The sequence below is a fragment of the Phyllopteryx taeniolatus genome, chromosome 9 (genome assembly GCF_024500385.1).
Source record: "Phyllopteryx taeniolatus isolate TA_2022b chromosome 9, UOR_Ptae_1.2, whole genome shotgun sequence".
NCBI lineage: Eukaryota > Metazoa > Chordata > Actinopteri > Syngnathiformes > Syngnathidae > Phyllopteryx > Phyllopteryx taeniolatus.
This window is the reverse complement of record NC_084510.1, coordinates 30,529,313-30,555,159: the sequence shown is the minus strand read 5'-3', so window position 1 is coordinate 30,555,159 and position 25,847 is coordinate 30,529,313. Positions and strand designations below refer to the sequence as shown.

General features: G+C 44.3%; 1 protein-coding gene across 13 annotated transcripts in view; it reads left to right on the top strand.

The window, feature by feature from the left end:
* LOC133483081 (glutamate receptor-interacting protein 2-like) overlaps positions 1-25,847 on the top strand; it is a 50,024-nt gene that overhangs the window by 4,589 nt on the left and 19,588 nt on the right. For 2 of the 13 annotated variants that reach the window (XM_061783672.1, XM_061783671.1), the window contains exons 1-2: positions 4,240-4,465; positions 24,583-24,660. In XM_061783672.1, the coding sequence (XP_061639656.1) occupies positions 4,318-4,465; positions 24,583-24,660 (226 nt within the window). In that variant the 5' untranslated portion in view covers positions 4,240-4,317. Of the gene's footprint in view, positions 1-4,239; positions 4,466-7,954; positions 8,071-13,339; positions 13,526-17,283; positions 17,421-20,044; positions 20,173-24,582; positions 24,661-25,847 lie in introns of those variants that run through there. The other 11 variants (XM_061783679.1, XM_061783676.1, XR_009790010.1 and 8 more) reach the window with 6 other exon arrangements.

Here is a 25,847-nt window from a genome sequence, read left to right as displayed (position 1 = left end):
TCCATCACGGCGTGCTGCCGGGAGATGAATTTGCATAATCATTAAGACAGAGCTGTTTGTTCCCGTTTAGCTGCACCACGGAAACCATTCGCAACCCTCTTTAGCCATCACTCATTCCAATTCTGTGTGTGCGTGCGTGCGTGCGTGTGTGTCTTTCCTCATTAAGACGAGTGATTGGCTCAGCAGTCAGAGACATTTCCTTCTCATGGAATTTTGCAATCTGACTTTTAAAAACGACACTTTTGTGTCACTCCCACAAGAGCAGAAAACTGATTGGACTGACTCCTAATTGGACTGAATCCTATTTTATCGTATTTGGAGTGGATCAACTTGTAGAGTAATGGATGGAATCGTATCTTAATTGGAGTGAGTCATATTGTTTCTGTATCGTAATTGGAGTGAATTGTATGGTATTGTATGTAGGGTACAGAATCAATCGTATTGTGTCTAATCATAACTGGAGTGAATCGGAATTGGAGTAAATCGTATCATATCATTGCAATGTTTATCGTATTGTGTGATATCACATTGTAACTGCAGTGGGTTTTATAATATCGCTGTAAGAGTAAGAAGTACGGTATGGTATTGTACGGTCATAAAGAAAGTGAATCGCATCATATCGTATTTGAAGTAAATCGTAACTTACAGAATCGTATCCTATGACATCTTAATTGGCATGAATTCTTTTTGTATCGTAATTGGAATAAATTGTATCAAATCTTATCTCGAGAGAATCGTTTGGCATCACCGCGTAATGGGAATGATTCATTTCGAATCATAATTGTAAATAAAGCCGACCTCATCGTATCGTATCATAATAAAATAATATAATCATATGGTATTGCATCATAATGGACGTGAATTGCATCACATCATATTTGTAAATAAACAGTTCCTCATTGTATTGTATCATCGTATGGTATCGCATTGTAATCGGTGTAAATCGCATTGTATCGGATTGTAGAGGGGAGTCAATCGTATCGTAATTGGAAATAAATCGTACGTCATTGTTTGGTTATCGTAATAATCATATGATATTGCATCGTAATGGAAGTTAATAAGTTTGTATCCTTATTGTAAGTACATCGTACCTTATTGTGTCATAATTATTGCATAATATCCTATCAGAGTCAATCGAATTGTGTCGCATTGGAGTTGGAGAGAATCGTATCGAATCCTAATTGTAAATAAAATAGTACCTCGTTGTAACTTATCGTAATAATTGTATCGTATCGCATGAAGTTGGAAGTGAATGGAATCGAATAGTAATCGGAGTAAATTGTATCGTGTCGACATAAAGTGATTTTCTTGACATTTTAGCAGCGGAGCACGCGAGCGCTCACGCACTCAAGCGGCCATTTTCCTGTAATGACGCTCTTCATCGTCGTCATCATCATCCTCAAAGAGGAAGCCGGCACAAAGACGGACGACAAAAGAGCTGCCATTTTGTCGCATCGACGTCTCTTCGCTCGCCCGCCGGACGCGCTATCGATTTTCTTGCCGGCGGGCGAGCGAGCGATTTCGTTCTTTGTCGCGTCCATCACTTTGCCTCAAGTCAATATAATACATCCAAGAATATATATATACTGTACATCTGTCGTGTATATTTATTAATATTCAGTGTACATTTACACAGGGTGGCCACAACATTAGGTACAGTACATCGATCCAATACAAGGGCTGTATTCATTCATCATTTTTATGATTGTACTTTGCAATCAATAGCAGTCAAGATTTGAACCCTATTAATATAATATTGTCGGTGTTGCGAAAGTAAATAAGTTACAAACACGTAAGATTAGCTTTTGTCTTGTAAATTTCAGATTTGGAGCCTCATAAAATGTAAAAACGTTTTCGCCTTTATTTTATTTATTTTATATCAAAACATCTTGGAACATTAACTAAATGTCATAACATGATGCCTTAGTCTAAAAAAGATCTCATAAAAGGATGATTTTTTATGTCAAATTATCTTTTTCTTATGACACTCAGATTTCATTTTTTATAATATGGTTTACTTTTTTTTCTTATAAAATGACAATATGTGTACAATTCAACCGACACAATCCATGTCATCGTTTAGAATTGTACGTGTGCGTGTGTGCGAACCAAGTAAAGCAGAACAAGATGGCAGCCAGTCGGTCTGTGTTAGCATCTGTGCTGGCTTAGCGCCTCGAGCCAAACAAAACAAACGCACTCGCCGACGCACGCGCGCACGATCACGCGCAAAGCATTTCCAGTATTTTGAAGGCCGAGATGTTCAAAATCGATCGTTTTCTTGCCGCTCGTCGGGATTGTATCCGTAACATCGTCTGTGACCGCCATGGTACACATCGTGTCGTACCAACAATGCACTTTTACATTGTAACAAAAATCTATATTTCTAACTAACTATGTAAGTAACAAACTGACTGACAGACTAACTAACTGAGTGATGAACTGCGTAACTACCCATTCGAACATCGGATGAACACGCCACCGAACCAACAAAACGGGTGACGAATGACCGACTAACAAACTCATTGAGTGACTGAGAGACCACCCGGCTAACAAAGGAGTGAGTGAGTGAGTGAGTGAGTGAGTGAGTGAGAAAAAGAAATTCATGTTAGGCAGAAGTGATTGATTGAAGTGATCTGGTTTCAAAACTAGTTATCCTTCACTTTGTGATATATATATGTATGTATGTATGTATGTATGTATGTATGTATGTGTGTGTGTGGTAGTATAATGAGGTGCTTCAACATTTGTATGTTTAGAGTCATAAGGGCTGTGTGAGGCAAATCAAAAGTGCAATGACAAAAAAAAATGAGTTTGATGGCAACCGTCTGAAGTGCTGATGGTCGTCACGTGCAGCTTTAAACCTCCAACAACTCATCGGTTGATTTAATGGATGAGCAACTTTTTAGTGAGTCATCTCATGCGAGCTGACTCAAACGACCACTAGAGGGCGCCACAGACTCAGCGTACGTCACTGTGTGTGCGTGTGCGTGCGTGCGTTTGGGACGTGCAGACTTCAGCGCCGGCACCGCACACGCACACACACACACACACCTAAACAGGATAAAGAACAAGCAAAATAAGTATTTTCTTTTTTTTCTTGTTCTTTAGCCTGTTTGTGTGTGTGCGTGTGTGTGTGTGACCCATTTAACTTCCGTTGTACACCACCGACGCACTCTGCCATTTGCTCTGTTACCATGGCAACACATGCTTCAAACATGCATTTTGTTTGTGTGTGTTAGTGTGTGTGTGTGTGTGTGTTTGTGTATGTTGCGTGTTGTTTTGGGTGTGTGTATGTACATGTGAGTGTGTGGTGTGTATGTCTGCGTGTTGCATTTTTGTGTGTGTATCCGTGTGCGTGCGTACGTGTGTTTTCAGATCGAGTGTTTGGAGGCGGTGAAGCAGCATGTGGCTCATCCTCGTTCGTTGCTCTCCGAGCGACTCGACACGATTGTGTTTGTCCCCACGAAGTTTCCGCGCCGTCCAATTTAAGAAGTCGAGTGTCTTGATCATAAATGAGTTTCCTGTGCTGACATTTTTTTTTTTTAATAGTTTCAAGTAGAAATGATCTTGGAAAAAGTGATTTCAAATCATCGAGCAAAAGCAGGCGACGGACAAATCAGTCAAATTTCAAAACTTTGTCTTTGAAGGACACCTGAAAATAGCTGACAACGGCCGCAAAACTGCAGACATTTTTTTTTTTAAGGTGTGGCTTACTAAGACTAAGACCAAATTCCGTGTTGCTTGAAGAATCTGAATTTATTTTTTTTTTTGTAAAAGTCTGATCGGACAATTGAGCCAAGTGCGCATGAATAGGTGGCTGTAAACCAAAATGGCCGACTTCCTGTATGTTTCGAAGCATCGCTTCTGGAGACTTTTTTGTAGGTCCACTCGTGACAGATGTGTCGACCAAGGGGGAATTCAAATAAACATAAAATGCAGGCATCACCGGGAACTCCAGGAGACATTTTCCACATTTCGTCAGTTCAGCAATCGCCCTAAACGACATGACTCGACCTTTTTTTTTTATGCAGGGGGGCTGAGAGTTCCCGATGCTGGATGCGGGGGTGGAGGTAGATACACACACACACACACACACACGCGGATAGGGAGGCGGGCGTAAGATGTGAAGCATCTCCCATCCTCAAAACCCTCAAAGCTCAAGAAGCTCGAGTCGACCGTCTCTCGTCATTCGAGGCAGAGGAGGAAGAAGAGGAAGAGGAGGAAGAGGAGGAAGGAAGCCGGGCAGCAAGACGGCTGAGGAAGAGAAAGTTTCTCCTGGAGGACGAGGAGGAGGAGGAGGAGTTGCGCTGAGTCAGGATGGACAAAGTGGAGCGAGTGATGAAGATGATGACGAGGATGTCGCCCAGGAAGAAGAGGAGAGAGGGAGGAAGAGCGGCGGCGGTGGCGGCGGGGAGCCCCGACACCTTCTGCGATGAACTGTGTCGCTTTGGCCTCTGCGTCGGCGGTGAGTGTGTGCGTGCGTGCGTGCGTGCGTGTGGAAAAATTGCTTAAGAGTCAACTCAATCCAAGTTGGGAAAAATCAGCCCCCGAAACCAGTTCATCCGATTGACGTGAACTTGGGCGGGCACGAAAAAGTCTCAAGGGCCCGTACCTGAAATCAGACAGTTCGTCGGCCATTTTGGTTTGAAATTGCCATATTGCGCTAAGTCGCGCCCCCTGGGAAGTTAAGAAAAGGTCAGCCCCTGACGCCAGTGTCACCGAGCGACGAGAACGTGAATGGACGTGTCCTGCACAGGAAAGTCTCAAGTAAACCGTATCCTAAACTGAACAGGAAGTCGGCCATTTTGGTTGACATTGGTTCAAAAGCAAACGTTTTGCACTCAGACGACGATTCCGATGTTTGCGTCCGCCGTGTCGTCGCGATGCCCTTTGAAGTCGACACGACGTCTGCGCTGACTCGCCGCACTTTTGTGTTTGCGCGCGCGCTGGTCGTCGCTGACCTCTTTTGTGGGATCAAAGTGATTTAAATCTAACGCCCTACGCTTCATTTTTTGTCTTTGAAGAACATGAGGAGACGCCCGCACAAACGCGCGCACACAAAACCCGCACGGCTAACTAATGATGAAGCTAACGAATGAATTGCAAAATCAAAGTGAGCCACAAACGCGACTGTTTGAAGAAATGCAGATTGGGTTCAAGGCGGCAGCAAAACGGATTCGACGCGATCCGAGCAATCCAGTCGTCGAGATCCAGCGAAAACCAACACACCAAATGTACCAGAAAATGACAATAAAAAAAAAAATAAAACCAAAAAATTACATTTGTGGTTTTTAATAAGGAAAAGCGCACTGTACAGTGTACTTTATAAAATCACATTTTGTAATGATAACAGGATTCAATAGAATGTATTGAATTCAACAGTTTGTGTGTCATGATGAATTCATTGTGGCGAGTTCCGGTGCGCACGACTTGGCCACCGGGGGGCAGTATAGTAAAGTTCATTCAGACGCAAGCTCAGAGGAGTTTCACAACTACTGTATGTGTCTCACGTGCTAAACTTGAGCTCCCAACGGCAACTTTTAAAAAAAAAAATATTATTATAGTAATTGTTTAACTTTGGGATTTATTTCTATAGATTTGATTATTATTGCTCAGCCTCGGCGTTACAGTCTCGTTTCAACGTGACTCTTTCCCAACTTCATCGCCTTGAATAATTCAATGTGCATCACCGTCGTCGTCGTCGTCATCATCATCACGTTGATGGCTCCTCGATGGCCGCATGCAGTCGCCGGCAAAATTGCGACTCTCCGCAAACGATCAATTTCCTTCCTCGCTTGTCACGACGAGAGGTAAAGAAGGTGAAGAAGAGGAAGAGGAAGATGAAGCAATGGCGTTCACCTCCAAGCGCGGGCGTGAGAGTAGCGCATCGCTTTCGTCGATCTCGAGAGGAAAAGATTTGAAATGTCGAGTTTCACGATGACGCTGGCGATCCGTGATGATTTCCGATTCCATCGCACAAATAACGGACTGCTTGCCAGGACGCACGGAGACAAACGATGGACTTGAATGCCCCAAAATGGCAAACGGGCAAAAGTGAAATCTCATGAATCAAACACGCCCGAAGGTCAAATGTCCCAAAGTTCAAATTGTCAAACAAGCCAACATTTCAAAAGCTCAAAAATGTTAAAACACCTGAAAAGTCAAACACCCCGAAGGTTAAATGCAGCAAAAGGTCAAACACGGCGTGCCCTATAGAACAACTTCCTCAAAAGTCAAATGCCCCAAAGGTGCGGCCACGTGATCCGGTCTCGGTGGCGCGCGGATTCATGAACGCGCTCGCCGCCCGCCATGATCCCGCCTTTATTCCCAACTGGATTCTTTGTCTTCTTCTTTAGTTTGCGTTTTTTTCTTTTTTTTTTTCCCCCAGTTGCCGCGCCGCCAGCTCTGAATTTCATTGTTAGCTTAGCAACGCCGACGGCGGCCCGGTCGGGCTCGCTTTGAACGGACCTCGAAAGACGTTGGCGCTCTTATTGGAACATTGTTGCGCCCCAAAGCAGCAGCACCTATAGAGAGGAAGGTCGTGCTGTCACCGTTTCCCTGCAACGGTGTCTTTAACAACGAGACGTGCGGTCGCTCCACGATGTTGTGCACGTTCATACGCGCTCGTTGATGTTTCCCGCAGGTAACGTTGTTGTCGCTAACCGAAGAGTCCGCACTGAGTGTGGCAAGTAAACAGCGCTCCTCAGGCGTGTGCTCACTCCACAATGTTGTGTTCGTTTTTTTACGCACCGCAACATATTTGTTCCGCTCGTTCTGGCCAGCTTTATTAAACTTTCGGACTTACGGTCGCTGGTTCTGCCTCGCTGCCTTGACGTTTTTCTGACGTGTGGTTCGCACCACAACGTTGTGTATGTGTACATGTTGTCGCTCCACAATGTTGTGCCTGTCCATGTTTGTGTCCCGCAACATAATTGCGCGCCGCCTGGTCTGACTCCGACATTTGTGTTTCAGTCAGTCTGCCTCACTTCTTTGCCGTTTTCTGTGATACGTGGTCACTCCACAATGTTGCGTCTGTCCATTTTTATTTCCCGCAATGTATTTGTTCTGCCCTGTCTGACTAGCTTCCAAGAACTTTGCCCTACTCACGGCTGCTACACAATGTTGTGCGCATCAATCTTGCATAACTGGGATTGTGGTCGCTCCACAATGTTGTGTGTCCGTGTTTAAGATCCAGGGAGCTATGCTCCCGATTTGTCACGCCAAGTCTGCCTCATCTGCTCACGTTTATTGACACTTCTCCATTATATTCCCTTTTTCCCAGTAGACTCGAACATGTGGTCGCTCCACAATGTTGTTTGCCCATAAGTGGCCAAGCAAAAAAAAAAAAACTGGGATAATATCACGGCATAACACTCGAATGCTCACTCGGGGGCTACATTTGCATGCGAGCTAGGGATTGCTATCGCGGGCGGCGATGTGTTAAGGATGAGCTCCCGTTTCTTCTCCTTTGGTCGGACGCTGGCTCGTTACCGCCATATTGTCGCCATGTTGTCTCGCTTCTACATTTTTTTCGGAAAGCAAATAACAGAGGACAGATTCCCCCAACAACCTACAAACGATGAATTCAAATTGTTCCAGCACTTGTGGACTTCATTCCGTGCGTTTAGTTCGCCTCTTCTCCGTTGCCGGGCCTGCAAAACTTTCCATAGGTGGCGAGGAAGTTTGCGTTGCGTTATTTGAGCAAAGCCCTTTTTGTTGTTGTTGTTGTTGTCGTCGTCGTCGTCGTCACGGTTACGACAAGCTATCGTAAATCCGCCGCTCGTGACCAAACGGAGAAGGCGAGGTGGGAAAGAGGAGGCGGCGGCGGCTTCATTTCACGCCGCTTCCCACACACCTGAGAGAGAGAGAGAGAGAGAGAGAGAGAGAGAGAGAGAGAGAGAGAGGACGGAAGAGGGAGAAGGTTGCCGCAATCTTGCTCCTTTGGTCATGTGACTTGTGTGGCGAGGCGCTCACACAATGTCCGACTGAAGACCAAAAAGAGGGACTAAGCCGGGATGTTGTCCGTGTCGCTCAAGTGCCGCTTGGGGGTCATCAGGCGCCAAATCAAGGGTACAGTGTGCGTGTGCGTGCGTGCGTGCGTGCGTGTGTGTGTGCAATGGTTTTGTGTGTCTTTGCTTGTGTTTATTGGGAACGCATCAGGTGTGTTTTATGCAAAGCTTGCATCCTTGAATGTGCTTGTGCCTTTAAAAAGAGTGTGTGTGTGTGTGTGTACAATGTTAGTGCTTGTTAGTGTTGTGTGTGTTTATACGATGGCGGTGAGTGCAAAATGTTAGTTTGTGTGCGCGTGAATGTGTGCCCCTGTGTACAAGGTTTGTGTGTGTGTGTGTTTACACAATGTTAGTGTGCACGTGTGTGTATACGATGTTAGTGCTTGTGTTAGTGTTTGTCCAATGTTAGTGTGTGTGTGTGTGTGTTGTAAATGCATCAAGTGTATTTTATGCAAAGTTTGCATCTTTAAATCTGCTTGTGTTTAAGAAGTGTGTATAGAGGTGTGTGTGTGTGTGTGTGTGTGTACTATGTTACTGTTTGTGTGTTTATACAATGTTAGTGTGTGAAATGTTAGTTTGTGTGTGAATGTGTGCCCCTGTGTATACTGTTTGTGCGTGTTTGTCCAATGTTAGTGTGCGCGTGTTGTAAATGCATCAGGTGTGTTTTATGCAAAATCTGCCTGCGTGTTTAAGAAGTGTGTATCGTGTTGTGTGTGTGTGAGTGGGTGTGCAGCTTGAGGCTCGTTGTGCTGACCTCACTTATGCGTGTGTTACTCACAATACTGTACGTGTGTTGGTGTGCGTTTGTTTGGAGCGAAGCGACTGCGTTCGGAATCGCTCGCTCATTCCCTGCTCCCTAATCATGAAGTAGCGTGACCGAGTATTTGTACTTGATTACTTCCTCTCGTGATGCGCTCAATGAGCATTTCCATTTTTATTATTAAGAGACTTTGACAGTTATTGGATATTTTTCTCTCCACAAATTGGTTCGTTAAAATTCATATGTTCAGATTTATGTGTTTATTTTGTCATTTATCTCTTTTAAATAATTGTTTGATTAATTCATGGGAAATATATGAGTAATATAATAAAAAAAAAAAAAACAACTACACGATTCACATTTTTTTTATTTCATTAAACGAGTGGTTAATTATTTTCTACGTGGACCGGAAATAGAAAAAAATCTGTGAATAATTGACACTCATTACAATTATGATGGGGGGGAAAAAAAGGTTTGAAAACAAAACCTGTGTGTTTTCAGCTGTACCTAATGTTTTGACCGCCGACGAAAGCAAATCGACGACAACAATCAACATTGTTATCGGAACTTTGTTTTGTTTGACAACCTAGACGGTACGTAAAGCATCGTAAACAACTAGCAGATGCTTGTTGGGCCACTTTCTGCTTTTTTATTTTTCCTCCTTTGTAATGAATCTCACCGGTGTACCTCATGAGGTGACCCGTGATCGTAGCCGTCCGTCGTTGCCGCGGCAACCACCAAGTTGCGCCAGAGTCACGAACACAACGAAGAGTTGAGCTCGATCCACGCGAGGGTGGGAAGATGTCGCACAGACTTTTGGACGATTAAAAGACTCATTGCTTTGGCGCCCTCATGTGGTAGCTGGCCAAGGAACAATGTTAAAGTGAGGGGAGGAGCTTCATTTTGTCCGGCCGTGTCCTTGTCTAATTAAAAAATAAACCGCTGTGCTGCCATCTTGTGGCATCTACGGGCAATTGCAAACCTCTTCGGGTGGGCGTCGATTACTTTGCGGCAAAGTCAACACGATCTCGTCCGAGCCGCATGCTGCTTCACCACGACACTGTACGCAGCCAGCCTGCTCTGGTAAAAAACAAACCGAAAAAAACCAACGCTTTATTTCCAGAGAGGAAGTTAATGTTTCTTTTCATCAGATGAGTGTGCGTGTCGGGTTTGTGCGTGTGCGCGCGCGTGTCTTTGATGAATGTTTTATCCCGTCAAGGCAGATTTGTGACACATTGGGAGCGCGGGCGCTCATTAGGGGCGGAAGGTGAGCGACGGCTGAGGAGCGAGACACATTTCCATAATGAATGATGACAAAAAACACCACTGAAGGAAGGATGAGCAAAGAGAACGACCACGACGACGGCTTCGAGAGGCGAAGCGTGCTTGCTTCAAGCTGCCCCAGTTGAAGTTCACGACAAAACTGACACGTAGCACACGAGAGAATTCAACGTCGGGTATTTCAACAGCAAAACGTTCAAAGGAACGATATCATTTGGTTGAGCCCAAGCCTGCAAGCTTAACGCTAACGTGTGATGCCAAATGCCATAGACCGGCGAGCAGACATTAGCGTAGATGTTACGGTACTTATACCGTTTCACGAGGTTTTCGTGAGTCTACTTTTTTTTTTAATTCCTTCTAATAATAATAACTGACTTTGACTTGCGCTTGCAATATAATGTCGTCAAATGTTTGTCGAAAAGTCGAAAGGCGAGCCGATGCGTCACGTGGGAGTCATTGAAGCTCCTGTTAAAGACGCACGATGGGATTTCAGGGGCACGTGTTAAGCCGCCAACGCCGTCTTTTGTGAACGTAGACGACGCAAACGACTTGAAAGGGAGCCGATTCGCCCGCGTGGTGGCTTTTTTTGCGGGCTTACCGCGCGCTCGCTAAGCGCGCCCTCGTTCAGACATCCGATCCCTTGACAAAAGCCATCGCGACGTGAAAACATCTCGCCGGAGCTTCGGGGGAACCGTTGCGATGGCAAATACAGTCGTTCGACTTTTGACATACACACTCCGTCAGTACCAGAAGAGGCCCAGGTGAAGTCTCCGTGAAGTCTGCATTGAAGTCGTACAGATTGCGTACTTGTGCAAGAAAGGACCGATTTGACACCCGGACCTCCCAAACGTTACTTCTCCAAGCGGCAAAACCTGAGGATTTTGAAAGACGCTGTAGCCTGTCTCTTTAAATGAATTCCACTGCATGCGTTTAATATTTAATGCTTCTTTCCCCCCTCTCCCCAAAATATTTCCTTTTTCTATTATTTTTTTTTTTTGCCTGAAAATAATGAGCCTGCTTTGTGAACTCTAGTGCGTGCGTGCGTGCGTGCGTGCGTGAGCCAGATGAATTTTGCAGGCTAGCCGCCGCCGATGCCGTGCGCTGGCGTACCAGCGTTGCAGTATGTCGCCGTCAATTATGGAAGCGGCTCGCTAACGACGCGACGACGATTCAGCGTTTGTTAACGCTAGAAAACAATCAAACGCTGGCGTTATAGCGACGAAGGAGGCGCGCCAGGTGCATTTTTTTTTTTTTACTGACATTGCCACCAACTTTTGGAGATTTTTTTTTTTTTTTGTTTTGTTTTTTTTTCCAGAAACTTTTGAGCATTTTAGACGAGTCATTTTTTTTGGCTTTTGAAAATTGTATTTGCGTGCTCTTCAACTTTTCTGCCATTTTTGCACACTTTGCGGGGAAGCGAATTTACTTTTTGATGAGCCACGAAAGCGAAGACGAGATGAAAAAGTTGACTGATGATCATCTGACGCCACCATTTTCTCCGCCATCAGACTCCTGTCACATTTCTGCTTCAGTTTCAGACGCATGAAAACATTTTATTTTATTTTATTTCCATTCCCAACTTGGAAACTTCTTCTTTCTGGGACACTTTTTTTTTTTTTTTTTTTTTTTTTTTTCCCCCCCCCCATCGCTTGCTTCAAATGTGGAACGAGAGAAGAAGCCTGGTGACTGCACTTTTATTTTCACCTCCATCTCACCCGCACCGCCACGCCGCTGACGGGAGAAAATAAAACAAACTCCTGCTTGTTTTTTTCTTGTTTTTTTTTTTAGGGCCTTAAAAGTGTCACCCGCCCGCTTTGACAGCGTGGAGGGGGAAGACGAGTTCTATTCTTATTCGTCGTCGTCGTCGTCCCCGTCGCGCTAGGCCTAAAATTAAACCCTGTGATCCCGTATACATCGGTACAACATGGTAACCAAATAACTCAATGGATGTTTGAGTTCAGCTGTCTCCCGGTATCTCATCTCGACGCTTTCTTTGGAGAAACGACATTTTTTTGGGTCTTTCTGGCCGTGGCGCGTGTAAAGGAATCGATTTGTTGATTGAGTATGCCACATTTCAAGTAACAGTGAACAATTCTACGTTTGCGATCACAGTGGTGACTTCTTCCAAGTCAGTCGTTAACATACAAAAGCAAAAGCAGGAATTTTGGCCCATTCCTCCTGACACAACTGGTGAGCCACGTTTGTGGGCCGCCTTGCTTGCACATGCCTTTTCCGGTTCGAGATCAGGATTTTGTGATGGCCACTCCAAAACATTGACTTTGTTGTCCTTGGAAGCACTTTGGCTGAGCTTTAACTTCCTTGCTGATGTCTTGAGATGTTGCTTCAGTATTTCCACATAATGTCCTTTCCTCATGACGCGATCTATTTTGTGAATGGCACCTGTCCCCCCTGTAGGAAGCCACCCCACAACACGATGCACAGTTGGGATGGTGTTCTCCGGCTAGCAAGCTTCCATCTTTTCCCTCCCAATGTAGCAATGCTCACTATGGCCAAAATGTTTCATTTTCTTTTTCTCAGACCACAGGACAGATCACCAAAAAAGGAAGCTTTTGGTCCACGTGTGCATTTGCAAACTGTAATCTGACTTTTTGATGTTTCTTTTGGAGCAACGACTTCTTCCTGGCAGAGTGGCCTTTCAGCTGACGTCGGTGCAGATGGCTAAACGTTTTACGTAAGTCTTGCGGTTCATTATAAGTAACCGCAAACAATTGTATGTTGGCGATCGTGAGGCCGTTCTACGTTTCTGAGCAGAAGTGAGAAGAATTGTGTGGAATTCCTGCACTGTACCCTCGCCCCAGATTACGCAATCGTACGCCCCACCTTGTTACTTTTGTCGCATGCTAACCAGCACCGAATGGTTTTCGTTCTTTCGTTCTGCGCTCCAGCGAGTGACACGCAGTCTGTCATTTGGCGGGCCGGTCACCTCGTGACGCCCGTCGTGTCCCGGCTTTCATCTTTTGGCTGCACTTTCATCACCTGCCGCTCCCCATGTGGGCCCACCAGACACGGGGAATCTGGCGGGGGCCGGAAAAGAAAAAGGAAGAGGAAAGAAAAAAAAACCAAGCAAAACTGGGGCATCAAAAGTCCCGAAGGCTTTGAGCTGCAACTTTTTTTGTGCATAATCAGAAGAGACGAAGATGGCGCAATGACAAAGAAAAGTCGTCACCGAGACGGAGAACAAAACCGGAATAATAAATTCGACCGTGCAGCCGATGAAATAATAATCAAATGAACTCGATTACGCAGCTGAGCAGGCAGCATTTAAGGGCGAGCGAACCAGCGAGCGAGCAAGAGAGAGAGGGAGAGAGGGGGGGTGAGGGATGCAGACAGAAGTTGAGCTTCCCTCTTCTTTCTCCTGCGCTCCACATTCGGCGAATCCCGTCTGCAAGCGGCGAGGCGGCCACCATGCTTTTTCTTCAGGCCATCTTGAAGAGACGGCTGCTGCTGCAGAAAGGTGAAACTCTTAACTTCATCCGCACATGCAACTTTCAGACTTTCTTAAAAAAAAAAAAAATAATGTTTAGCTTCCATCCTCTGTGGCATCTGCACATTTTCCCGAGAATGAAAACATCCCGCAAAATTCACCAGTTCATTATTTTGTTCAATATTGAATATAAGCGTCTGTTCAGTCTTTTGGACGTTTTTACTGACTCGGGTTTCCATGGCGACGTGCTGTCACATGTTATTGTTCTTTTGAAAGGTATTGTGTTAAAGATGGCGTTCAATTGAGTTATTTTTTTCCCATATGTTCTCTTTTCTTCTATAAGCTAATAGGGGGCGAAAAAAAACAAAATCAGCAATTTCATTTTGATTTCTTTGCGGTCATGACAGCGCGACTCTTTGCGTTTTTGTTTTTTTTGTGGGTTTGTCAGCGAGACTCGGCCTGGCGTCGGTCCCTTCTGATGATTTATTTATGGATTTGGGGATCTCCGACTTTGAAGTGAGGCCTGGAGACGGCGAGCAAACGGAAGGAAACGGGGACGAAGCGCCGCCTTTTGAGCCGCGCTGGGAATACTCGTGATTACGACTCGTGTGAAAAGAGACCCCCCCCGCCCCCACCGAGCATCAGTCGCTTGTGTGATTTTTTATTGATCAGCTGATTGACGGGCGTCAGTGTGACGGTGATGATGGGCTCATGCTCAACTAAAGAAAAAAAACAAAACCAATGATGTACACAATTTGACCTCAGATAGCTCAAAGATATCAAAAAAAGAGAATGAATTTCATTCGCCTGTTTTGTGGTGAAGCGTCAAAATGGCCAGTCTTTCATCATTTAGCGAGCGTACCTGGTTCCATCTTGGCAAACTCTCCTGGAAACAGCCGACATGACCTGAAAAATCCGCTCCAAATCAAAATGGCGGGCTTCCTGACTCTTTTCTGGCATGGCCCCTTGAGACCTTTTTTGTGTGTTCTACTCACGATAGACACACCTAGCGAATTTGTTTTCACTCCCAGTCGGACACAAGTGAGCCAATTGAACCAAAATGGCAGACTTCCTGTTTGTTTTCGGGCAAGGCTTCCTGAGACTTTTTTTGGGCGGGTCTCTTCGTGATAGACACGCCTACTAAATGTCCCGTTGCTAAGTGAAACTGGCTTTGGGGTCCGAATTTTTTTCAAAAGCAGTCGGGCACAACCGAGCCAGTCGAGCCCGCTGGTCTTGCGGGTTCGACTTGTGATTGACATGTTTACCAATTTGCGACGTGAAAGCAACACGAGGGGCTGAATTTTGCCCAAATTCGGTCAAGGTGATGCCGAGGGAGACTAAGGATGAGGAGTTTCGTTTTTGAGTGACAGAAGCTCCACTTGCGATGAGCGCTGACATTTTGTTGAGAAGTTCACGGTGTCCTTCCCGAGTTTTGGCGTATCGTATCGAGGGCGAGCGACGTTTCCGCTTTGAGCGCGGACAGCTGCAACCTTCTACACAGACACCTGACAAAGCGTATCGTTGACTATATTTACATCTGAATGTCGTATTTGTCGTGTCTTTTCTGGTTAATGATATATTTGGTGGCTAATGACACATTTGCTGACCAATTTTGTGTTTATTTTTTTCTGCAAAATGTTGACAAATGTTGGCTAGTATCAAAGGTTTGCTGGCTACTTGAGATGTTGATTGGCTAAATTCTCATTTTTGCTGGTTCATGTTTTGCTGGCATTATTTTTTAAATTTGACATTTATTTCTCATGGTTGCTGGCTAATTTCTCATGTTTTCGGACTAGTTCACATTTGACTAATTTCACGTTTATCGATCATGTTTGCTGTCTAATTTGACGTTTTCTGGCTAACCTTTTTTTTGGGGAGAATTTCTCATGTCTTTGCGTTTGTTGACCCATTTCCCGTGTTTGCTCGCTGCCGGTAAATTCATATTTGCTTGCATTTCTCAGGTTCTCAGGTTTGCTGGCCAATTTAATGTGTGTTGGCTAATGCCACGTTTAAAGCTAATTTGATATTTGCTGATTAAGTTATCGTGTTCGCTGGCTAATGTCACATATTTGCTTACAAATGTATTATTTTCTGGCAAATGTTTCGTGCGAGGCAAGCAAGAGTCCGACTGATTTTGAAGTCTTTCTGAAACAAAGGCGGCACATTCCGCCATACTGGTGTGACCTTTCGTCTGCATCGCGCCTCTTCCCGAGCCTTCGCTGCCTCCCTCCCACAAATGCAGATGCACCTCCTTTGATTTTGTCGCTAGAGATTAATTAGCGCGTTAGGAGGAGGCCTATTTATACCGACTGTGGCCACCAGAGGGAAACAAGACTGAGGCCGAGCCAGAGAGGAGATAAAGCGAGACGATACGATTTAAATATGCAGAATAACATTTTGGAACGAATGACTTGTTAAGTAAATAGTTTGTAGAGCTCGGTACGGCTGCCGGGCAGCACAAAGGCTTCACTTCTGTTTGTTTTCAAGGTCATTTTATACAGCACGTTGACTTCATACGGATTTATTGCGTATCATGATTTTCATCACGTATCATGACAGTCCTGGTCCCTTTGTCCCTGTGTTTTCTAACGCATCACATTTTTTATAATTACTTTCACATACTTTTTTTTGTTGTAATTTCTAATGGTTTTTTTTTGGCTAATGTAAAAAACGTTTACTGCCCACCAGCATATGTTTTCTGGCTATTTTCACGTTTGTTGGCTAATTCCATGTTTGTTACTTAATGTACAGTGTAATGGCTATTTACGCTTGTTTGCTGGCTAATTTCTTACCTTTGTTGGCTAAATCCACGTTTAATCCACTGCTTAATGTGCCATTTAATGGCTAATTTAGCATGTTTGTTGGCTAATTTCTAACGGTTGCTGGCTAATTTAGCATGTTTGCTAGCTTATGCATAACACCTGCTGGCTACGTCGTCATGCTTTTTGTCTAATTTCTATTGTTTTCTGACTTCTTTCAAATGTGTGTTGGCAAATTTGACATTTGTTGGCTAAAGTCACACGTTTGCTACCCAGTGTCACATTTTAGCTAACGTCTTGCTCGCTGGCTTATTTAATATTTCCTTTCCCGTTTCTCATGTTGGCTCATTGAAATTATAACGATGGCTAATTTATTACATTTTCATACTTTTTTATTGTTCTCCCTCAATTTCGAATGTTTGCTGGCTAATTTCACATTTGTTTTTCTAATTTCTCGTACGATGGCTAAACTCGTGTTTTTGAATGTTACACGTTCGCGCGCACTCCATCTTCACCCTCATCTTCATCACTCAGGTGTGCGCGCCTGAGGCACGCGCGCGCACACGTATGGCTGTCATTCGCCACTTCAAAGTTGTTCCGTAATCCTCCGAGTGCGGATTAATTTCCACTTCGAATCCTTCAGAAGGAGGAAGTCGAAGATAAGACCACCGCCACCTCGGACCACGGCGTGCGCGTGTGTTTGTGCGATTGCGGCGTCGTGAGTCATTGTCAAGAGCGTTTCATTCCTCTTCTTTCCTCTCCATCCTCCTCTGCTTCCCTCCGGGCATTAATGCTTGCGCGTGCACGCCACACACAACGCAAGTGAAATAGTCCGTCAAATTAAATATATATATATATATATATATATATATATATATTATAATGTATTTATATTATGTTTATTATTGTATTTATTATATATTATTTTATCATGTATTTTATTTTTATTTTTTTTAAAGTTCTGTATATGCTTGCTGGCTAATTTCTCCAGTTTGCTGGCTAACGTCACACAATTTCTGGCTAATGTTTTATGTTAGCTCGTTAGCTGTACACATTGGTTGGCTAATTCCACATATTTGCTGGCCGATGTCACACGTTTGATGATTTATTTCAAATGTTTGCTGGCTAGTACTACATGTTTAGTAGCTACTGTTTCATGTTTGTTGGTAAGTGTATTACTTGCTGGCTTAATGTTTCATATTCACTGGTTAGCTGTGCACGTTCGTCGGCTAATTGTACATATTTGCTGGCCGATGTCACGTGTTCAGGCTAAATTCTCATGTTTGCTAGCTAATGTCAAAGGTTTGTCTCATTTAATAGCTGTCTAATTTATCGTGTTTGTCGGCTAATTAGCTCATTTGCTGACAAATTTCACATGTATCTTGTTTAATGGAAAATGTTTGTTGGCTCATTTAATGATTTGTTCAAGCATGCAATGATTCAAGGAATGTAATCGATGATATTGCATGAAATTCGTCCCAAATTAGCCCAATTCGTTCCGAAACCTGTGAAATAAATCATGCTTGCTGGCTAATTTCACTTCTATTCTGACTAACTTCACACGTATGCTTGGTAATATCACGTCTGCTGATGATTTTCACGTTTGTGAGCAACTTTTATTTTTTTGTTTGCTGGCAAATGTCTCACATTTACTGACTAGTTTCACGTCTGTTGGCTAATTCCACATTTGATGGCTGATGATGCTTGTTCGTTGGCAAATTTCTGTCTTTGCGGCAAGTTTCACGTTCATCCCATGTTTGTTGGCTAATTTCCAGTTTGCTGGCTAATTTCTCATTTTCGGGTCAATGTCACACGTTTGCTGGCTAATTTCTCAAATTTGCTGATGAATGTCACATGTTTGTTGGCTATCGTTTTAAGTTTGATGGCTAACTTCACACATTTACAGGCTATCTTGTTGGCTGCTTCTACATTGTCAGGCTAATTTGTCAAGTTAACCGGGACGTTTCATGTTTGCCAACTAATTGATCATGTTTTGCTGGCTAAGTCCACATTTTTCCTGACTAACGTCGTACGCTCGCTGGCTATTTTCATACGTCTCGTTGGCTGTTGCGGCACGTACGGCGGAAGCGGGAAAAACAGCTGCGGGCTCGTTTGTGTGAGTCAGACGGGATGCCGGCCGAGTGATGCTGATGCAAAGATGCAGAATGAACTTTTTATTTTATTTATTTATTTTTAGGGAGAGAAAAATAGGTCAGGCAGAGGGGGTCGAGCGAGCTCCACAAACAACTGACCAAAACACAGAGAGTGAATACGAACCAGGCTTATTACTGACAACACAAACACACGCACACACATGCACACAGGCGGCCAAATTTAAAAGGATATACAAACACCGTGACGTGGTGTGTGTGTGTGTGTGTGTGCGTGAGTGTGAGAGAGAGAGAAAGAGACAACTTACTGCTATATTAATGTTACTACAAAAAATAATAACAAAGTTGCAGTTGTCCCTGCTTGCGCATGAATGCTGAAAGATGATCTTGTCAAGCGGAAATGCCAAAGACAAAAATCAAAAGAGGACTGCATCCTCACGTCCTTGAAACCTTGAATCTCGCATCCTTGCATCTTTTCATGATTACTTCTTTGCATCCTAACAGCTCACATCCTTGCATTCTTCCTTACATCCTCTCATCTTTGCATCCTCGCCTCCTTGCCTCCTCACATACCTGTTTCCTTGCATCCTATATACTCACATCTCATCCTTACATCCTTGCATCCTTGTATCTTGAAATCCTGTCTTCCTTACATCCTTGCAGCCTGAGATACTTAGAGTATATCCTTGCAGCCTTACCTCTTTGCTTCCTCACATACCTGCTTCCTTGCATCCTCACATCCGGGAATCCTCAAATCCTCACATCCTTGCCTGCTTGCTTCCTTGCATCCTTATATCTTTACATTCTCACATCCTCACATCCTGGAATCGTCAAATCCTCTCATCATTGCATCTCTGCATCCTTACATCCTTTCTTTCTTGCATCCTTACATACTTGTGTCCTTGTATCATCACATCCTTGCATCCTTGCACCCTAGCAACTCACATCCTTGCATCCTCACATCCTCGCATCCTCAAACCCTCTTATCCTTGCAGCCTTACACCCTCATCCTCCTTGCTTCCTCACATACTTGCTTCCTTATAGACTTACATCCTCTCATCCTCAAATCCTGGAATCCTTGCACCCTTACACCCTTTCTTCCTTGCATCCTTACATCCTCGCAGCCTCACCCCTTTGCTTCCTCACATACTTGCTTCCTTGCATCCTTGCGCCCTAGCACCTCATATCCTTACATCCTTACATCTTGGTATCTCACATCCTAGCGTACTGTCATGCTTCCTCAATTCCTCTCATCCTTGCATCCTTGCATCCTATCTCCCCCACTTTGTCACGTCCTTGCCTCCTAGAATCCTCACTTCCTTACATCCATCCTCATGTCCTTGCATCCTGACCTCCTCACTTCCTCGCCTCCTCACATCCTTGCATCCTTGCATTGGTATCCTCACATCTTCACCTCCTTACATCCTCGCTTCCTCGCATCGTCACCCCCTTCCCTCCTGACATCTTTACCTCTCTTCCCCTTCTCTCTCTCCCTCCTTCTCTCTCTCTTTCTTTCTTTCTCTCTCAGGGTTTGGAGCAGTAGTAACGTAAGCGCCAGTCATCTTTGATCATCAGCACTCGGCTCCCCAAGCACCCGGCGGTCCACATTTCTCTCTCTCTCTCTCTCCCTCCCTCCCTCCCTCTCTCTCTCTCTCTCTCTCTCTCTCTCTGCACTCTACCTTTTCACTCTACCGCTAGCGTGCGAGTGTCTCTGCGTTGCTGTGAACGCGGCAGCTGATCTCCTCGTCCGTCATGTCTGCGGTGATGTTTTGCGGTTTGCGGAGGGACGTCGGGGCCAGCGTTGGCGGTGAGTGCAAGGAAGGAAGGAAGGAAGGGAGCGGAGCCTTTGTCATGCTGCCGAGCGAGCTGCAGGTGGCGCTGCATAGCGCAGGGCGACAGATTGGTAGGAATGACTTGAAAGAAGTGGCCGGAGAAATCATTTTTCAGTCCTCCACACCTGTAGGGGGCGGACTTGTTTAAATGCTCATTTTTGACATTTGTTAGCTAATTCCACGTTTGCTGGCTAAAGTCATAACTTGCTTGTTGGCTTATTTCTCAAATTTTGTGGGCCAATGTGCATTCCAATTTCTCATTTTGTTGTTGTTTTGTTTTTTTGGGGGGCAAATTTCACATTTGCTGGCTAATTTCCTATTTTTGCGGGCTAATTTCTCAAAGTCTTGCCTTCTAATTCTCAGTTTGCTGGGGATATTCACATTTGTGGGCTAATTCCACATTTTTATTTTCAAATTTGTCATGTTTGCCGGCTAACATCTGATGTTTTTCGGCTAATTCCACGTTTGCTGGGTAATTTCATTTTTTTAGCCGATGTCACATCTGCCTGCTAATTGCACATTTTGACGCTTGCTTTTACCGCATGTTTGGTGGCTAATTTCTACCTGTTTTTCTGGCAAATTTCACTTGCTTGCTGGCTAATTTTCTGCTGACTGACTTAATTTCTATTCTCATCGTCAGCAATTCAGCATTTTCCCATTGACTTTTGTCAGAAAAATGCACATCATGCTCTTTTTACAAATAAATGGGACTCGTAGTCTTAGAAGTTTGCAACATGTGTGGCGTGTGGTGCAAATATTGTGTTTACGCGTCTGTCGGGTGGACGTCTGCGAGGCGCCCGCGGGTGCCGACGAGCAGATGTTGGCTGCTTCTGTTGCCTTCAATATGTCAAACATTAGCATTCAAGATGAAAGTCCAGATTTGTTTTTATTTTTTTTTTACATTTTTCAGCAGGTAGACGTGAAAGAGGCTCTCGCCCAGCCCGCCCGTCCGTCTATGAACTTCAAGCTTCGACATGACTGTAATGACAAACGTGCGGCAGTAGATGGCTGCGTTGCATCAGTTTGGATTTGAGATCAGCACATCTTTTGCGTAGAAGAGAAAAGTTCTCATCTCAAATCTCTTAAATCTTGGCTCATCGTGTCAGATGTGAAGGGGAAAAATGGCAACACGTTGGAAGTCGGACATGTTTAGGCACCTCACGCTCCAACAGAGTATGTGTTCGTATGGAATAAAAAGAGTTTGTGTCGCGGTAGGTAGTAGAATGTGTGCTATGAGTAAAGACACTATTTGGTATTGAGTCAAGACACTATTTGATTACTTTCAGAAAAAGAAATTTGACCCAACACAAACAACCCAAGTATTGGGTTAATGAAGTGCAGCAACATATTGCAGCATCTCAATTCTTTCAACTCCCGCGCTCACTCGTCAACCAACAACGGTCCCAACACTTCCCGTTCCGGTCCGTCACCCTAAGCCTTCTGGGTAATGTCGTATCAAAACATACTGTGTGTGGAGCTGTTTTCTGTGACGAATGTTAACAAAACATCCCTTAGGAGTCACCTCACTCCGTCTGCAGTCCGTCCTGAGAATCGAAGAAAAGATGTATTCAGTATTATTATTCAGTATATTATTTAGCACTGACAAAGTGTCAATTTATTTAACTTATATACATTCACTTGATATTAATCAGGCTATAACTAGGATAATAACTAGAGCTGCTCGCAGTGACAGCAAGTTTTCAGCAAGTTATTTCATCTTTGAATGTATTGATTTTGGAATAGTATTGTATACTGTCTGTTCTGATTCATATTTATGTTCGAAAACATTGATTTTGAGTTTATCCTCGTGTTGCATGAGTTTCAGCCCAGTTTGTGATTATGTGATGATCTGACACCCCGACACTTTAGCACAAAGAAAAAAGAACATTTAAACAAAAGCAAATTATGTGAACAGGAAATTATGTGAACTTACCTAGGAAGGTAAGTAGGTGGGTACGTAGTTTTTTTAAAATGCTCGATAAGTAAAGTTGAGTTGAGTAGGACGTTAGGCAGGTAGTTCAAATGGGTAGGTACAGTAGTAATGTTGGCAGGTGGGTTCTTAGGTGGTGGTTAGGTAGTTAAGTCTCTAGGTACTGTGTAGGTAAGTAGTTGGGGTCAAGGATGGAAGGATTCAAGGTAACAAACAGCAACCTTTTCCTCTGTTTATGTCGCCTTATTATGACTTTGATGTTCAGTTTCAGGTGAAACGATGTCAAACTAGCACATTAGCGGCCTCGCTCTGCCGCCGACTCGCTATCTATCGATCCGCGCTGATTTCCCCCGAGCGAGCGTTTGTTTGTCTACGTGGACGTCAAAGTGCAAAGAAAAGCAGCCATCAGCCCGCTTGACTCGTTTGCGCCTGCTATGCTCGCTGGTGCGTGAAATAGGATGACGCTCATTTTACGATCACCCCCGCAAGTGTCCGTGTCGGAAGATCTGCTCTATCAGCTCCGAACAGAACGCATTCAAATTAGCTTCCCCTTCCATCAAAGTACACATTTTCCCGCTTCGTCTCAGCCGCCACCAAGCCATACAAATGCAGTCGATCAACTGTACATATATTGTGTTTCATTATTGATGATGTAACAGTGGATGACATAGCGAAGCTTGCGGTCTGTCGCCAAATGTCGTTTAGTTTTTGAGATCACATTCTATTTTCTATTAGTGGGCCAACAATCCAACGCTTGGTGAATTCGGCTTCACGCGATGGTTCCACATCGAAGCATCCGAACGCGCCGTCGGAAGGAACGCTTGGTCACCCGAGCCACCAGGCGCCCGGGTATCGCCAACTACCAATCAGAGCGAAGCTGTTTTCCGTATTTAAATTAGTATAACAGTGATCCAATCAGAGCAAAACCTATTAACATATCTCATCCTTGCATCCTTACATCCTTATATCCTTGCATCCTTGCATCCTTGCATCCTTGCATCCTTGCACCCTCGCCTCCTTGCGAGGCATCCATGTTTCCAGTCAGGAAGGCTGACTTGAAAGGCCGTGACGGCGTTTGCGTGCTGCGTAGTCTTTCAAGGAAAGTGAGGAACGCGCGACCATCTTTGGTTTGACTTTTTCATGACAGTTTTGCGTGAATCTTTGAAGCTTTTCTTGCGTTCAGGGTTACCTTCAAGCTCCTGCATGTTCGTCCGTGACAGCTTTGTTTCCAAATGGCGCACTCAAAAATAACAACAAGGAGGACGCGCCCCTCTACATCCAACACCCTGAACTCAAAGACCCCCCAGAAAGAGAACCAGAAGCACCCCCCCCCCCATTCTGACACATCAGGCTGCAATTAATCACAACACAAAAGCCATTAAGCTTCTTAATTACCACTTGTTCTTTCCACTGGCCTGCTTATGTGGGCGGCACACATCTCGCAGGAGTGCATGCGTGTGTTTGCGTGCGTGTGTGTTAACATGAGTTAACCGCAGTGTGGCTTTGTGTAGCTGCTGATGTGGACGCGGGCTAATTACATGTCAATTTTGCCGTTTTCAGACTCATAATGACCGCAATCAGGCGGCTTTGCATTTAGTTTGCGAGTGCGCTTTTGTGTGTGTGTGTGTGTGTGTGTGTGCATGTGTGTGATAGCGTAAGCTCTTGAAAAGTGTCTTTTGAGTACTTAGACATATGCTACATAAAACTAAAGTACTTTATCTTGAAGCTATTGTGTCGTTTTCTTGCAGAGAAAATTGAGAATTTCTTGCTTGGGACAGAAGGACACTAGGATTTGAAGATGTTCTATTGTAAGGATGCGAGAATGCAAGATTTGAGGATGCGAGGATGCATGGAGGTTAGGATACATATAAGGATGTGAGGATTAGAAGTTATGAGGGTGCATAGAGGAGAGGATCTCAGGATACAAGGAAATAAGGATGCAAGGAAGTGAGGATGTAAGGAGGCGTGGGTGTAAGGATGTAAGGATGGGAGGTCATGAGCGTGCAAGGATGTTAGAAATTGAGGATGTGAGAATGGAGGTTGTCAAGAGGACGAGTGGGTGTAATAATGCAGGGCTGCGAGGACGTAAGGATGCAAGGACGGGGTGGGTCTCATTGGCAGGTGTACTTAATGAAGTGGGCAGTGACAGTCCTCATTATAATTTGATATATATTGTATATAATAACGATTAGAAGTGAGAATATTAAAGACAGTTTGCGAGATTTGTGCTCTCGCTGACGGTAATCCTCTCACGTGATGGCGGTAAGCCGCTTTGAAGGCGCTGAGGAATCCAAATAAAAAGACACATTTAAGCGTTTGGCCTTTGCGAGCAGCCAGTCACTGAGACCGGCGCTCACGTGACGACGACGTAGCGAGTAAACGCGCACGCATCATAGCAGTCATCTGACAGTATGTACGTATAACACCTTGTTGTTGTTGTTGTTGTTGTGTGCAGATGACGGACCATACGGAAAGACAAAGGACGTCTCTGGGCCGGAACTCAACACTGCCGCGAGGAGACACAGCATAGCAGGTATGGAAGCCAATGTGACATACTATATATATGTATATATATATATTATATACTGTACATCATGACATACTTCATAATACTGTGTACAACATGCAAAGTATGCCAGGAACCTATCATTCTGAAGAGAATATGATATATACATGTACATCATGACACACTATACTATATGTTATGACACACAATATAATCATCATCATCCATCCACGCATCCATTTTCTGTACCGATTTATCCTCACAAGGGTCGCCGGGCATGCTGGAGCCCATCCCAGCTATCTTCGGGCGAGAGGCGGGGTACACCCTGAACTGGTCGCCAGCCAATCGCAGGGCACATACAAACAAACAACCATTCGCACTCACATTCACACCTACGGGCAATTTAGAGTCTTCAATCAACCTACCACGCGTGTTTTTGGGAGGTGGGAGGAAAGCGGAGTGCCCGGAGAAAAGCCACGCAGGCGCGGGGAGAACGTGCAAACTCCGCACAGGCGGGGCCGGGGATTGAACCCCGGTCCGCACAACTGTGAGGCAATACATCATGACACACTATGTAGGCATGTTGCAACACTTTACTGAATAGAATGTGAAACACTATATTATATACGTCATGACCTACTTCATAATACACATCATGACACAGTATACCAGGAATGGCGCACCACTCTACTGCATAGAATATGGCACGCTATATTATGTACATGTACATCACGACACACTATATACAGTAATATGGCACACTATATAATAAACAACGACACTCTATATAATACGCATCATGGCATCGTACAACAAGGCATCTATACGTCTGTACTGTAAATGATGTGACACTATATTATAAACATCATGGCACACTATCTGACATACAGTACATTCTGAAATACTATATTATGTACATCATGACACACTATATAATATACAACAAGACACAGTATACCAGGCATGTGGAACCACCATATTGTAACAGTAAAGAATATGTGTCTTATATACACATTATGCTGTATAATAAAAATCTTGGCATGCTACACAACGCGTCAAAACAGGCTATGAAACACATTATAACACAATGCCAGGTGCATTGCAACACACTATAAAATGCACTATACGTACACTAAAACACTATAATAGACATTCACCATGATACACATTGTAATGCTCTATAGTATATGATAACATGCAATTAAATAAAACCT